This window comes from Panthera onca, chromosome F1, assembly GCF_046562875.1.
Source record: "Panthera onca isolate mPanOnc1 chromosome F1, mPanOnc1 haplotype 2, whole genome shotgun sequence".
NCBI lineage: Eukaryota > Metazoa > Chordata > Mammalia > Carnivora > Felidae > Panthera > Panthera onca.
Genome location: NC_138355.1, coordinates 35805551 through 35820532, shown reverse-complemented (window position 1 = coordinate 35820532; position 14982 = coordinate 35805551). Strand labels below are relative to the sequence as shown.

General features: G+C 39.9%; 1 protein-coding gene across 2 annotated transcripts in view; it reads left to right on the top strand.

The window, feature by feature from the left end:
- The first annotated feature begins 2345 nt into the window (after positions 1–2345).
- SYT14 (synaptotagmin 14) overlaps positions 2346–14982 on the top strand; it is a 209843-nt gene continuing 197206 nt past the window's right edge. For both annotated transcript variants that reach the window (XM_078441345.2, XM_078441344.2), the window contains exon 1: positions 2346–2474. In XM_078441345.2, the coding sequence (XP_078297471.1) occupies positions 2462–2474 (13 nt within the window). In that variant the 5' untranslated portion in view covers positions 2346–2461. The remainder of the gene's footprint in view (positions 2475–14982) is intronic.

Below are 14982 nucleotides of genomic sequence, written 5' to 3'. Positions count from 1 at the left end.
AAGAATTTAAAAGGAAGCAGTTCTTGAATATCCCCTAGTGCATAAAGGTATATAGACTAAATAATTTAGAGGTACCAGGTCTAAATTAGAAAAAATAATGTCAGTAGGTAATCAGTAAAATAAAAAACATTTATGTATTTTTTGTAAAGATTTTATTTATTTTGTATGTAAACTCTCCATCCAACATGACCAAGAGTCATATACCCTACTGACTGAGTCAGCCAGGTACCCCAAAATGTAAAACATTTAAATTGTAATGTAATTGTAAGTATCAAATTAAAAGTACCAAACCCATAGCATACTTCAGAAATAGGATTATATGTATAAGAAGATAAATCTCAATTCCAAATGGCAGATAAGCAAACTTAGCAGCTATATGAATGTTGGAAAGTGAAGGTAAGCCATATGATATTGTCCATGACTGGTTTCATAGAAAATTTCCACTTAGAAATTTGGAGAGCACAGTTTTTTGTTTTGTTTTGTTTTGTTTTAAAGGTAATGTTGGCAGAGGGAATTCTGTATTCTAATCTGGGGGAAAATGTCGTCAGTGCTGAATAGCCTTGGCCTAAATTCCTGAATTTAACAAGTTTAAAGCTCAAATGCACCACACATGTACAAATTAATTTCCTGAGCAAACTATGGTGATATTAACCTGGGCATGGAAGCTCACACAACTTGGTTATATATATAGTAACTTGTGTGTTGGTGATGAAATAATAATAATTAGGTCTTTCTGACTTTCCATATGAAATTCTTAAAAAGGTTGAACAATTGGATTACTCAGAGCCAGTCAGAAACCATAAACTCAGAACTGTCAGTTTCAAGTTCAAACACATGCTTTAGAGTTCAAGACATTTTTAAGGGAGGTTACCTGGAGAAAATATCTTTGGCACTATACATATTTTACCTATATTTCATAGATAATCTGTCTCTCTCTCTCTCTCTCTCTCTCTCTCTCTCTCTCTCACACACACACACACACACACAGCTTTCCTGAAATATGGACGTTTAAATATTTTCTGGGTACAATTTGTTCCTTAAATAACAACTCTTGCTTGTAGCCTGCTTTTAGCATACAGTTCCTGGTTCAGTAAATATTCACTGAATTAATGAAAATGGTAAAGAATGAATGTCTAATTGAACATAAGCTGTGACTGAGGGAGGGATTATATAAAAGCAATGAAAGACAGTTCTGCTCTAGATTTACAGTCCAACCTCACTTACATAAGTGCAAAATCTTTTCTTCTTTGTGTCAGTCCCCAATATAGCTATTTTGAGCTAGGAGTTATCATTTTCTCTTCATTTCAGAATCAGTTAAGTCCCTATTCCTCAATGTTGTTGATTGTCCAGACTCTCAGTACCAAATGAAGTTGCAAATTGGGTAAATGGTTGAGTGGTTCAAGTACTTTAGGTAAAAAATGAAGGGGCTAAGTGTTGCTGTGTTCTAGATTGGCCTGTAACTGTTCATAACACCCACAGGTTTGTAGATTTTTTAAAAAGCTGCATGTGACATGCTTTTCAGGCCCTTTATCAAAACTGTCTACTTTTGTATGGCCTCAAGGAGTGTTTATAATGTGGAGATAAATATCAACTCCTATTTCCAAAGTGGAAACCAAGCTCAGGGTAGTGGCAAGCTTTATCAGAAATGTGTGCGTGTGTGTGTGCGTGACAGAGAGACAGAGACAGTGAGAGAGAGAGAGAGATAGAGAGAGAGAGAGAGAGTGAGAAACAGAGATAGGGGGAGCGCAACGGAAGCTGCTGTCCTTAGGATGCCTTTCTCCTGTTTGCTCTTTGCCAACTAGCTGTCTCTTCACCCCAGAACAGAGATCTGAGGCGAGTACTTGGCTGATTCAGGCAAAGCAAAGCAAAACCAAAACAGACCTTCAGATTACCTAAACAAGGAGTCTATGGGTGGGAATCCCCGAGCCCAGTCTTCAAGCGAGGAGACCTGTCCATGGTCCTGACCACATCCTTTCCCTACTCTCCTCCTTCTTCGGCTACGGATGCTGCCAGCACCCGAGATGCTTACGCCTCCGCCGTGGTCCTGGGCCCGGGGAAGCCCCGGGCCAAGCGAGTCGGAGCCTCCTGCACATGCTCAGTGCGCCTCGGGCCGGTCTCCGGCGAAGGTGCCGGGGCTCCCCAGACTGGGCACCTATTTTGAATCCCGGCGCGAGGCGCTGTGGGGGTGGCGGGGTGGGGGCGGGGCGGCGTCACGTGCCGCCAGCGGCGGCGGCAGCCCGGGAAGGTTCCATTTCTTCGGCGGCCAGCAGTCGGACGCTCGGGGCGCCCCTCCTCCGCCCCGCCCCAGCCCGCCCCGCCCGCGGCTCCCCTCCGGGCTGCGCAGCCGGGCGTTTGCGGGGCCTGCCCCGCCCCTCTGGCTGGCGGACTCCGTGCGTCTTCCGCCCGCAAGCCGGCCCGCCGCCCCCGCCATCCAGTTGGTGCGGTCCATGGCGAGCACATCATGGCGATTGAAGGTAAGTGGAGGCCGGCCGCGGTGAGGGAGGAGGGGGAACGCCCAGGGAGCGGGGCTCCGAGGCGCCCGGGAGGCCGTGGCGCGGGTGGGGCGCTCGCCTGCGGGAGGGGAGCCGGCTGGGGAGGCGCAGGGGTCCAGACCGCGTCTCGGGAGACGGGTGGGCGGAGCGGCGCCGCGGGTCCGCCCGACTTGCTCCGGCCCTGGCGGTCCAGTCGGCCTCGGCCCGGGGCCCGGCGCGGCGAGGAGCCGGTGCGCCTGACAGGTGCCTTGCCTGGCGGCGCCGAGTGGGGCTCCGGTGCGGCCCTGCAGAGCCCCGCGGGACGGGCCCGGGGAGCGAGGGACCGCGGGGCTTAGCCCCTTCCATCGCCCACCTCCCGTACCCCCTCCTCCGGCAAGTACCCGCTTTGCTACCAAACTGGAAGTCCAGTTTTGCTGTCCCAGTCCTAACCATTCTTAGTCCCTGCTCTGGAGCTGACGCTGGACCGCACTCTTCGTCCATTCCCCTCTGTTTGCTGCTGTTAGGGGGCTAGGAAATTTGGGATGAAGTTAATTTCCTCAAGTGTTTTTTCCCCTAACACTCAAAACTGCTTTTTCTCTGGGAAAGAGAAGTAAATACATCTGAAATAACAAACGCACGCTCTTAGAATCCTGCGTGTGTATCAGTCCACTAAGTGTTAGTGTCAACAACACTCGTATTTTCGAAATACTTGGTGTTTACCACCTAGCCAGATGAGGTAGTTGCCATCAGAGTGTATTTTCTTCTTGTTCCATGTTTTTGGAAGTGTCTGTATTTTGCTTTGCTTTTAAGGAGGATATTGTGAAAATTAGTATCACACGGCTAGGATGTTTATGTGAAAGACTGCACCATCTTCCAGCCTGTGTCCTTCTGAGCTTAACTCAGACCGTGAAAGTAGTTTGTAAAATTTACCTGGGTGCACGTCCGTGTGTACAGATTCACATCATCTGTACAGATGTTCGAGGTACCTTTGGCTGTATCCTCATTAGCTCAGATTTTATGTGTGTTCCTCGTAAACAAAACTTTTCAGAGCACTTCCCATCTTGGTGACTGACTAATCACCAGTAGCATACAGCTCTGGGGGTTCCTTTTTGTCAGATCCTGCATCCTCCAAAATAACTTTAGCTGTGTTTATGCTTATTTAAGAGATTCTACCTATTATATGCAAGACACACATTTCAGACACATTCACACATTTCAAATAGCTACTTTAGCCAAAACGATGGATAGCGCTGGGAACAAGATCTATTTTATAACCTTTGATATTTCTGTTACCCAGAGTGGTACTTTCAAACTCTTTTCCTTATTGTACTTTTTACTAGAGGTTAAAAATCCAGCAACCAAATCCACTGATTAATGTTTTGTACTTTATTTCCCCAACCAGTTTGTGGTAGTATTTCTTAATGATGTGGTAAAGCTAAAAAGGTTTATGCGGAAGGTATAATAGCATCTGGATCTGATCTTGTAACTTGTAATTTCTTGATATATTTTAGTTTTTCCTCTTTTTCTCAGTCTTTCCTACCCCACAGTTAAATGTGATTGATTCCTTTTTTTATGTTAACTGATGGCATTTTGTTCTGCCTTTTACTACTAGTATGTTTAAAGAACAAGATTTTTGAAATTCTCCTAGAGATTCTTCTGTGTTTTATTTTTTTTATTTTTTTATTTAAAAAAAATTTTTTTTCAACGTTTTTTATTTATTTTTGGGACAGAGAGAGACAGAGCATGAACGGGGGAGGGGCAGAGAGAGAGGGAGACACAGAATCAGAAACAGGCTCCAGGCTCCGAGCCATCAGCCCAGAGCCTGACGCGGGGCTCGAACTCATGGACCGCGAGATCGTGACCTGGCTGAAGTCGGACACTTAACCGACTGCGCCACCCAGGCGCCCCTCTTCTGTGTTTTAGATACTCTCATCGGTTTTTTAATACTTAAACATTTGTCAAAGTCTTCTTAATATAAAGATTGGAAATTATACTTTTTCTAGTTTGGTATAGAGACTAAAGTTAGTATTAGCATTTCAAATAAAGATGTCAGGTCAGGTTAGTCTAACTGTGCTGTTTATTACATACCGGAACACTTTTTTTTTTTAATTGTTTTTAATGTTTATTTATTTTTGAGAGGGAGAGAGAAACAGAGCTTGAGCAGGGGAGAGGCAGAGAGAGAGAAGGAGACACAGAATCTGAAGCAGGCTCCAGGCTCCCAGCTGTCAGCATAGAGCCTGACATGGGGCTCCAACTCATGAACCGCAAGATCATGACTTGAGCTGTAGTCGGACGCTTAAAACCAACTGAGCCACCAGCTGCCCCCGGCACCCTCCACCCCAGCAAATTACATTCCCATGCTGTTTTTTTTTTTTTTTTTTGATTTTTTTTAATGTTTATTTATTTTTGAGACAGAGAGAGACAGAGCATGAATGGGCGGGGGGGGGGGGGGGTGCAGAGAGAGGGGGAGACACAGAATCTGAAGCAGGCTCCAGGCTCTGAGCTGTCAGCACAGAGCCTGACGCGGGGCTCAAACTCACGAACTGCGAGATCATGACCTGAGCTGAAGTCAGAGGCTCAACCAACTGAGCCACCCAGGCACCCCTCCCATGCTGTTTTATAAAGTAAAATGAACTCTGGATGATGGCTTTGTACTAGAGACATTTTAGGATTTTAGTGGCCCAAGGGGCATCTCATTCAACCTTCTTCCCAATGAAGTGGTTCTTAAAACATTCAGTCCCTTCATTCACCTGGTAATTCAGCAGACTTAATAGCACTAGCTGTACTCAGTGTTCTGTGCAGGACTCTATGGGACCATAAAGATGACTAAGACTGCACTCCTTCCCTCAAGGAGCACATGTTCTAGATGGGGAGACAGATAATTTTAGTCATGTAATTACAATACGGTGTGAACAACAAAGGATGAATCATCTTTTGTATAAAAACACTCAATGGGGATGAATTTATTGAACTCATGTGCCGGTGGACATTGAACAATGTCTGCCAAGTGGAAGTATAATTCTTACAGTTCATGAGGTCTTTGAATTTGACCAAAAACGTGCCATTCAGTAACTTCTGTCTAACTACTACTCCTAGATCTGCCGTTTGGAGCAATAAATTAAAAGCCCTCTATTCCCTATATACATGACATCCCTTCTGCCATTTGAAGACAACTTTTGAACACTTTCTAGACAGAATAACCAGCTCTTCCTCTGGATGGTGTATAGTTGTATGTATGTTTTAAAGTTTGAAATGAAATCCATTCCAGATGCATTGCTGAGTAGCATACATTTAAAACTGTTCTGCCATTTCTTATCTTGTGCATAATCCTATTAATGTAGCTTAATATTAGCATAGCCTTTTTGGAATTGTATGTTGGCTCGAGATGAGGTTGAAATGAACCAAAACCATAGAGTCTCTTTCACCTGGACTTCTTTCACATCAGGTGTCTTCCATCCCTTGCATAGCAAACCAGTGTTTTGACTCAAAGAACAGATCATTTGTATCTGTTAAGCATATTCTTCCTAGCTCTGGCTCCACATTTTAGCCCTTGAATTTAGATTTTTAAGTACTGAGGGTTACTTTTATTTCCTCCTTTATGTAAAACCCATACTGTACATACTAAGTAATCATTCACTTCCTCCTTTTATCAGAAAGTAAGTGCTAGTCAGGACTCAGACAAATATACGATGATGGTGTTACCACACTGATCTAATATAATTCCAGTCAGAGGTAAAGAAGTTAGTTCTAGGAGTGCCTGGGTGGCTCATTCAGTTAAGTGTCCAGCTTCAGCTTAGGTCATGATTTCATGGTTCGTGAGTTTGAGCCGCATGTTGGGCTCTGTGCTGACAGCTTGGAGCCTGAAGCCTACTTTGGATTCTGTGCCCTCCTCTCTCTCTCTGTCTCTCTGTCTCTCTGTCTCTCTCTGTCTCTCTCTAAAAAATAAATAAACATTAAAAAAAAAGAATTTAGTCCTATCTTAAAGTACAATTTTGAGAAAGCATTTTGAAATATTGAATAGTTTACAGATCCTTATTGTTACCCTAGAGGTCTGGTGGTAATCATGTTGGGAATCATTGGTCTGCTCTAGCCTATCAAGACCTATAGTTTCCATCCAGTGTATTAATTCTTGTAATGTTGGCCTTTGTCAGTCTGGCATTGTTAACCATTTCCTGTGTTTAGGAAATTTTCTCCTCTCTCTTGATTACTTCTCAGTCTTTCCTTCATCTTCTTTGCCTAATGTTCTTTGTGTTTCCATTCTTTTTTTTTTTTTTCTTCAATATTTCTATTTATTTTTGAGAGAGAGAGAGCAGGGGAGGGGCAGAGAGAGTGGGTGATAGAGGATCCGAAGCAGGTTCTGTGCTGACAGCAGAGAGACTGATGCGGGGCTCAAACTCAGTGAACCATGAGATTATGACTTGAGCTGAAGTCAGACGCTCAACCGACTGAGCCACCCCGGTGCCCCTGCGTTTCCATTCTTAATCCTGTTCTCATCCTCTCTCCATACTGCTGTAATTGCACATATTGAGTAATTTTGTAATCACTTGTTTATAATTTGTCTTTCCTGTCAATTCCAGAAGGTAATATCTTCATTTTTTTACTCCTTACATTTTGCACAGTATCTGAGTAGAGTATATAATCCACAAATATTTTTTGAAGTTATAATGGAATTCTGTAAATTATAGATGTTGATTACATTGATTCCCAGATGTATTTGACCAAAAATCTGCCATTCATTAACTTCTGTCTATCTACTAGTCCTTCTAGTTCAGCTTTCTGGAGCAGTAAATTAAAAGTGCCCTATTAATTCTTGTGATGAGAACCGAGCGATGTATGGAAGTGTTGAGTCACTATATTGTACCCCTGAAACTAATACTATACTGTATGTTAACTGGAATTTAAATAAAAACTTAAAAAAATGAAAAGTGTTGGGGCGCCTGGGTGGCTCCGTTGGTTAAGCATCTGACTCTTGGTTTCAGCTTACATCATGATCTCACAGTTGGTGGGTTCAAGCCCTGTATCAGACTCTGTGCTCTCCCCACCCCCCCCCCCCAAAATAAGTAGACTTTAAAAAAGCAAATAAAAGTGCACTGTTAATAAAAGCACACAGAGTTTTCCTAATTTATATTTTCAGATAGTAGCTAGATATCATGGGTGTTCCACAACAATCCAAAATATTTAGTTTGGGACATTCAAAATGTCCTAAAGTTGTCATCACAGCCACCACATCCAGTTTCTGTATCCCCACTCTATGCAAATTTACCATCTGAGTGTCATTTTTAAGTAACCAGACATCTGAGATAGAAATCTGGAAATCAACCTTGTCTTAAAATTCACCCCCCCCACATCTTGTTGATCACTAAGTCCTGCCAAGTCTACATCTCAAACGAATTTATGATGCTTACTGCTTATACTTTAGTTTATTCCCCCTCATTAAAGGGCTTGTATTAGTTTCCTAGCTATTCTTGTTAGCACCAGTTTTAGGGTTCCTTCCAACCCATATTCTGAACTGTTGCTAGTTATCTTTGTAACATATAAATTATTTAAAACCTCAGGTTAGAGCAGGCCTTTAATGATCTGACCTATGCCCCTCCTTCCCTCACTCCACATTTTTCTGACTTCCATAGGATTATCAAAATAGAGGTAAAATTACTCACTTTTGTTGTTAATGTGCTGTATATCAACTTTAGCTACTTTAGCTCTCTGGGTAACATTTTTTGAAGTTATAAAAGAAGACTATATTAGAAAGAATCTGTGTGTGTATGTGTGTGTGTGTGTGTATACCTTTTATTCATAAGGCACTTTGTCGTTTACCACACACTTCCACATACATACTTTTTTAATCATCAGTACAATTCTGAGATGCTTTTGAAGGTTTGTTGTGACTCTAAGATTTCCAAGGCAGAATTTGGACTTTTGAAGTATCGAATTAAGATATCCCAATACAAACATGTTCTGCTACAAGTCCTGAGGGAGAACATCACACTCCTTTCCTGCTTTCCATGTTATTGTAAGAGCTCATTGGGATGTAATGGGGGATGATAGAAAGTCATGCCTGTCTATAGTCTGTGGCAGAATGTGACAGTTTATCGAGCAGTTTATTTTTGGAGGATTTACAGTTCAGTTTAATCAGTGATATTCCTAAAAGGGATATTTTGACTTTCGGCAGGTATAAAATTCCTGATGTTTTGCAGAGATTTAGGATATGTTTAGATGTGAGGTATGTTTGTTCAGAGACCTCTCTCTGTAATTACTCTTGAATAATTTACAGTCTATTTAAGGTTTCTGTCCTAACTCACTAAACCAAATTAGAAAAACCTAGGGAACATTAGAGAAACAGTTGCATTAAGAAACATTTCCTTTTTTCATTGGTTTAGGTAGTGTTAGAACACAATGGCACAGGCCAGCATAGAAAGCTAGAGAACCACATGTTGGCTTATTTATTTGTTGAGTAATGCTGCTTGCATTATTGTTTTCTTTAAAGTGATTGTAGTGTTTGTCCATAGCATATGTGTAGTAGCATAGTAGACTGTCTTCGTAGATTTCCAGTTAGCTGACTTCATTCTTTCCTCCACTCCCAAGTCCTACCTAGTTTATACCTAACGTGACAAGCCTGTGGGGGAGAACATCAGATTCAACAAACTACTGTCAATGAAACATTCTAGACTCTTGAATAAGACAATTATGTACATATTTCGTATGTATGTGTAGTAAAATCTTAATTGAAACCTAAAAAATTGGAACCCTTGATTGACTTTTTTTTTTAAGAAGGAAGAAATAGTGACAACGCAGCAAACTGTCATCAGGAATTTGTTTATTTAGGAAGTTATTTAAAAACAAACTTCTAAGATCCATATGTACATTCAGAACATTACAGTTGTAAGGCTGTATTAGGAGTCATCAGGAGATAGAGGATTTTAATGAAAAATTATCTTCAGCATTTTGAACTTACTAATATAATAATGCATATTAGTAATTTTAACAAGTGAACTGGTGCAGTAGTCAAAACACAGGTGTTCTCTTTTAAGTAGAAAATTAAGTAGAATACCTTTTTAAAATTTTTTAGATTTATTTTTGGGAGACAGTGAGTGTGCACCTGCAAGCAGGGGAGGGACAGAGAGGGGGGACAGAGGATCTGAAGCGAGCTCTGTGCTACAGCACAGAACTTGGGAACACTGAGATGACCTGAGCCAAAGTTGGTCGCTCAACCAGCTGAGCCACTCAGGCTCCCCAGTAGTATGCTCCCTTTTTTTTGAGCATATACTTATTCAGGGATTTATGGTGTTATCTTAATGAGCATCTAAACAGTCAAAAACTTAATTAACTTAAAAACTGAAGTAAAAGTGGCTCAGAAGTAGGAAAAATGGGTTCTGTTTGTGAACAATAAATTTACTTTTATAAGATAAACTTGTACCTCCTGGAAAAAAAATTATTGAATAAATTTATAGGAACTTATATGGATGAAAAGATATACTGTACTTAGCAAGATTTGCAAATTATAAAGTACTCTAAGATATTGTTATGAAAAGAGGTACACTTGGTTGTTCTGTGTGGTGCTGGAATGGTGCCGAATATATGTCTCAAAACTTAGGCTATGGTATAGGAATGTTATAAATAAAAAGAGTTTGTAAAAGTAAATATAGGAAGGACTTACTCAGGGGCGCCTGGGTGAATCAGTTAGTTAAGCATCAGACTCTTGATTTTGGCTCAGGTCATGTTCTTATGGTTCCTGGGGTCGAGCCCTGTGTTGGGCTCTGTGCTGACAGTGCAGAGACAGGGATTCTCTCTCTCTTCCCTCTTTCTCTCTACCTCTCTCTCAAAATAAATAAATAAACACTTAAAAAAAAGAGAGAAAATACTTATTCAGATTATTTTAACTCTAGTAATTGAATAGCAACAATAAAAAATAAAACAAAAGAATTCCAATTTGGGAGGATAACTCCCAGAGGATTGGAGGCCCAAAAGTTTTTGTTGTTGTTGTTTTTAAGAAAATTTCTAAAAAGAGGATAAGTTAAGAAGTATGAGAAGATTAATGTTTATTTTGGAATATTTACACAGGAGAGTGTTTGAAATTAACTGGTAACTAATGCTGTAGAAGAGAAGAAAACATACAGAATCTTTTCTGTCTCTAGGCATAAGTCTAAGTTTTCTTTGAGTTTTGTCCTTGTGAGGAATGCAAAGGGGATTGACATTTTTTGGTGCTCACCATGGGCTAGGCATCATCTATCCATTATCACAGTGTGGACGGCAAATGCATGGCACTGTTCTCTCTTTCTCCTGTAGCAGTCATCTGTTTCCTTCAAGTGTCTTTTTAACATCTCCCTACCAAGTATCAACTTTGTTTCAGAATCCTTCTCAACATTGCCCTCCACCCCATGCCAGCAGCTACTTTTAATAGCCCAGAATTGGTATATGGATAGGAAAGCTATTTTCCATCCTGGAGCTAACTATTATTACTACTTTACAAATGTGTTTAGTTATTTTTATTTTTTCTTACAGGCACAAGGTTTACAAAGACAATACTAGGTGATGCTGACTTGAAAACTGAAGCCTGACTCAATTCAGAAACCATGGTCTTTCCATAATACTGTGCTTTCAATTAGGCACCAAAATTGGTATCATTCCTTGAATAACTTAATTAGGGTTAAAACTGAAAGGTGTCTATAGATTAGTGACTGTGGTCTAAATGAGTTAAATTGGTTGGGGAAGGTGGTAGTTGGCAACATTAACAGGAAATATTTAACATTTCATGCTTATTATATATAGCTATAACAATTAGCTATAACAGAGTTTATCAGTGTAAGCTAGACATTAATTTAATTTTGACCACTTTAATGCATGTGTTTTGCTGATCTTTAGATAAGGTAGAATTTAAGGTATTTCTAAAGTAGCCTTGTGCTGTTTGAGAAGTTAATATTGCCCGTAAATTGTAGTGACTTAGGTTATTGGTCAAAGTTAACATGGTAGACAAAATAAAGTCAATTTCAGAAAGGTCTCCTAGATCCATTTTCAATGGACTAAATCTTTGGGTTTAATTGCATTTTTGTATGCCTGGCCATATTTTGATGGGACTAGAGCATCACTGCATATTTTCCTTCTTTTTTTTTTTTAAAGTTTATTTATTTATTTAGACAGCAAGTGCGTGCGCACGCACAAGCAGAGCAGCAGCAGAGAGAATCCCAAGCAGGCTCTGTGCTGTCATCACAGAGCCTGACATGGGGCTTGATCTCATGAATCCGTGAGATCATGACCAGAGAGTGGAAATCAAGAGTCAGAGGCTTAAGTGAGCCACCCAGGCTCCCCACATATTTTCCTTATGTAGGCATATGGAAAAGTACATACTTTGTAAGTCCCTATCACCCACCTTGTCTCCACTTAAAAAGAAATTCCTAGTTCCCAGGCACACTCTCAATCATGTGTCCATTCATACACAAACACACACATGTGCATATTCGCAGCATGTATGTATGTGTGTGTGTGCCCATACGCATCTATTTCCTCTTACACTATGTACTTAACGCCAATTGTAGAGGATTCTGCCAGTTTATATTATGCTCCTACATGGGTTTGCCTGAGGGAAAAGATGGTAACTTTGACTAAGCTTGTCATTTTCTATCTCTCATTTCCATGTTGCTGAGATGATTATTTCAAGAGCAATGCTGGCATTATCTCCAAGAATAGTTTTGAGAAACTGACTTGTATTTTAATTACCTGAAAGGGTTAGAAAACAATTACATAATTTTTATTTTATTTGTAAAAGTGAAGAAAAATTGATATTTAAATTTCTTACTGTATTAACCCTAGTGTACTAATTATTTTTTCTGGCAATAAACTAGTGACCCTGGGCAACTCTACTTAACGTTTAGTGGTTCAGTTTGTTTATCTGGATTGAGCTAGACAACTTTATTTCTGACTTCTAGCCTTTTTATATTCTGTCATTCTGTTACGATCTCCCAAGTCTTCATTATTGTTATGTCTTTGAAGTAAATTTGATGTGTGAAAATTTTTATTTATATGAGTTCATTTGGGGGATAATTATTCATTTTAACAGAAGACATTTCTTTCTAAAGAGATTGGCTAGGGGTGCCTGGGTGGCTCAGTCAGTTGAGCGGTTGAGTGTCTGACTTCAGCTCAGGTCATGAACTCGTGGTTCGTGAGTTCAAGCCCTGCGTCAGGCTCTGTGCACAGAGCCTGGAGCCTCGTTCAAATTCAATGTCACCCTCTCTCTCTGTTCCTCCCCTACTTGTACTCTCTCTCTCTCTCAAAAATAAATAAAGATTAAAACAAAATTAAAAAAAAAATAAAGAGATTGGCTAATTTATTACTTTAAGTACTCATTCCTCCAAATTGGTTCAGCCACTGCAGAAAACAGCATGGAGGTTCCTTAAAAAATTAAAAATAGAACTACCGTGAGATACAGCAGTGCCACAAATGGGTATGTATCCAAAGGAAATGAAAAGAATATATTGAAGAGGTATCTGTGTTTATTACAGCATTATTCACAATAGCTAAGGTAAGGAAACAATCTGAGTGTCCATCTGCGGATGGATGGATAAAAATGTGGTGTATGTATATACAATGGAATATTTCTCAGACCTAAAAAGAAGGAAGTCCTGCCAACATGGATGGACCTTGATTGAAGGCATTATGATAAGTGAAATAAGTCAGATACAAAAAGATAAGTAGTGGGGCACCTGGGCGGCTCAGTAGGTTGGGTGTCCGACCTCAGCTGTGGTCATGATCTCATGGTTTGTGGGTTCATTGGGCTCTGTGCTGACAGCTCAGAGCCTGGAGCCTGCTTTGGATTCTGTGTCTCCTTCTCTTTCTGCCCCACCCCCACTCATGCTGTCTCCCTCTCTTTCAAAAATAAGTAAACATTAAAAATAAAAGACATAGGGGAAGGGGAAAAAAAAGTTACAGAGAGGGAAGGAGGCAAACCATAAGAGACTCTTAAAAACTGAGAATAAACTGAGGGTTGATGGGGGGTGGGAGGGAGGGGAAAGTGGGTGATGGGCATTGAAGAGGGCACCTGTTGGTATGAGCACTGGGTGTTATGTGGAAACCAATTTGACAATACATTTCATATTAAGAAAAAAAAAAGAAATTCCTTTAAATCCAAAAAAATAAAAATAAAAGACAAATAGTGTATAGTACCACTTAAATGTGGAATCTACAAAAGCTGAACTTGTAAAAACAGAGAATGGAATGGTGGTTACCAGGGTCTGGGAGATGTGGGGGAATTGGAAAGATGTTTAAGGGAAAAAACTTGCAACTTGTAGATAAATAAGTCCTGGAGATCTAATGCACAGTATAGTGGTTTTAGACAGCAATTCTGTGTTATAAACTTAAAAATTGCTAACAGACTGGATCTTAATTGTGACTACAACAAACAACTGATAATTATGTAATGTGATAGAGGTGTTAGCTAATGCTATGGTGGTAATCATTGCGATATATAAATGTATCAAATCAGCTTGTGCATCTTGAACTTACACAGTGTTATATGCCAATAATAGCTGAATAAAAATAATCATTCTTCTATGTATTTGATATACAAATAATCATTCTTCTATGTATTTGATATACATATTTGTTATATATGTATATACACATACATATATATACATATGTATCTACCTCAAAGAATCATTCCCCTTATGCATTATACTCTTAAAATCAGTAAACCACTTTTTGAATTGCCACCATATCTAAGTCAAGCTATGCCTACAATGACTTGCCTTTTGCTTGCAAATTTGACTCACTTTGAAACTTTTCAGATTTATTTTTAGAGATTTTAAAACAAGGCATAAAGTTTATACACAGTTCACTATCTCTGATTGAAAAAGTATTTAAGCCTTTGACTCCCAAACACATACTTTAAAACATACATATTTAGCATATAGAATGCATATTTTTTCCTAAACACTCTTACTGGTCTCAAAAAGGATTGAAAACCAAAGGAATATCGATTTCATGGTCCAGTAATATAGTAAATTTTATTTAGCTTTATGTGTTTCTTCTTTTGTACTTTTTTTTTTTAATTTTTTTTTTTTAACGTTTATTTATTTTTGAAACAGAGAGAGACAGAGCATGAACAGGGGAGGGGCAGAGAGAGAGGGAGACACAGAATCTGAAACGGGCTCCAGGCTCTGAGCTGTCAGCACAGAGCCCGATGCGGGGCTCAAACCCACGGACCATGAGATCATGACCTGAGCTGAAGTCGGATGCTTAACCGACCAAGCCACCCAGGCGCCCCGTCTTCTTTTGTACTTTTAAAAGGGAGGGTTTTTTTTGTTTTTTCCTAAATTTTACTTTATTGCCTGGCATTTATTTGTCCTTAATATTCCTTTCCATTTCAGTAATAATAGTGATTGCTCTTGATTTCCACATGTACATCACTGAGATCTCCCTTGTTGGTTAGAATTTTTGGGACAAATATCTGGAAGAGTAGAGCACAGTCTCGCTTTTTCTAGTTATGTGATTTTTGTGCTACTTTGACACATTTGACAAT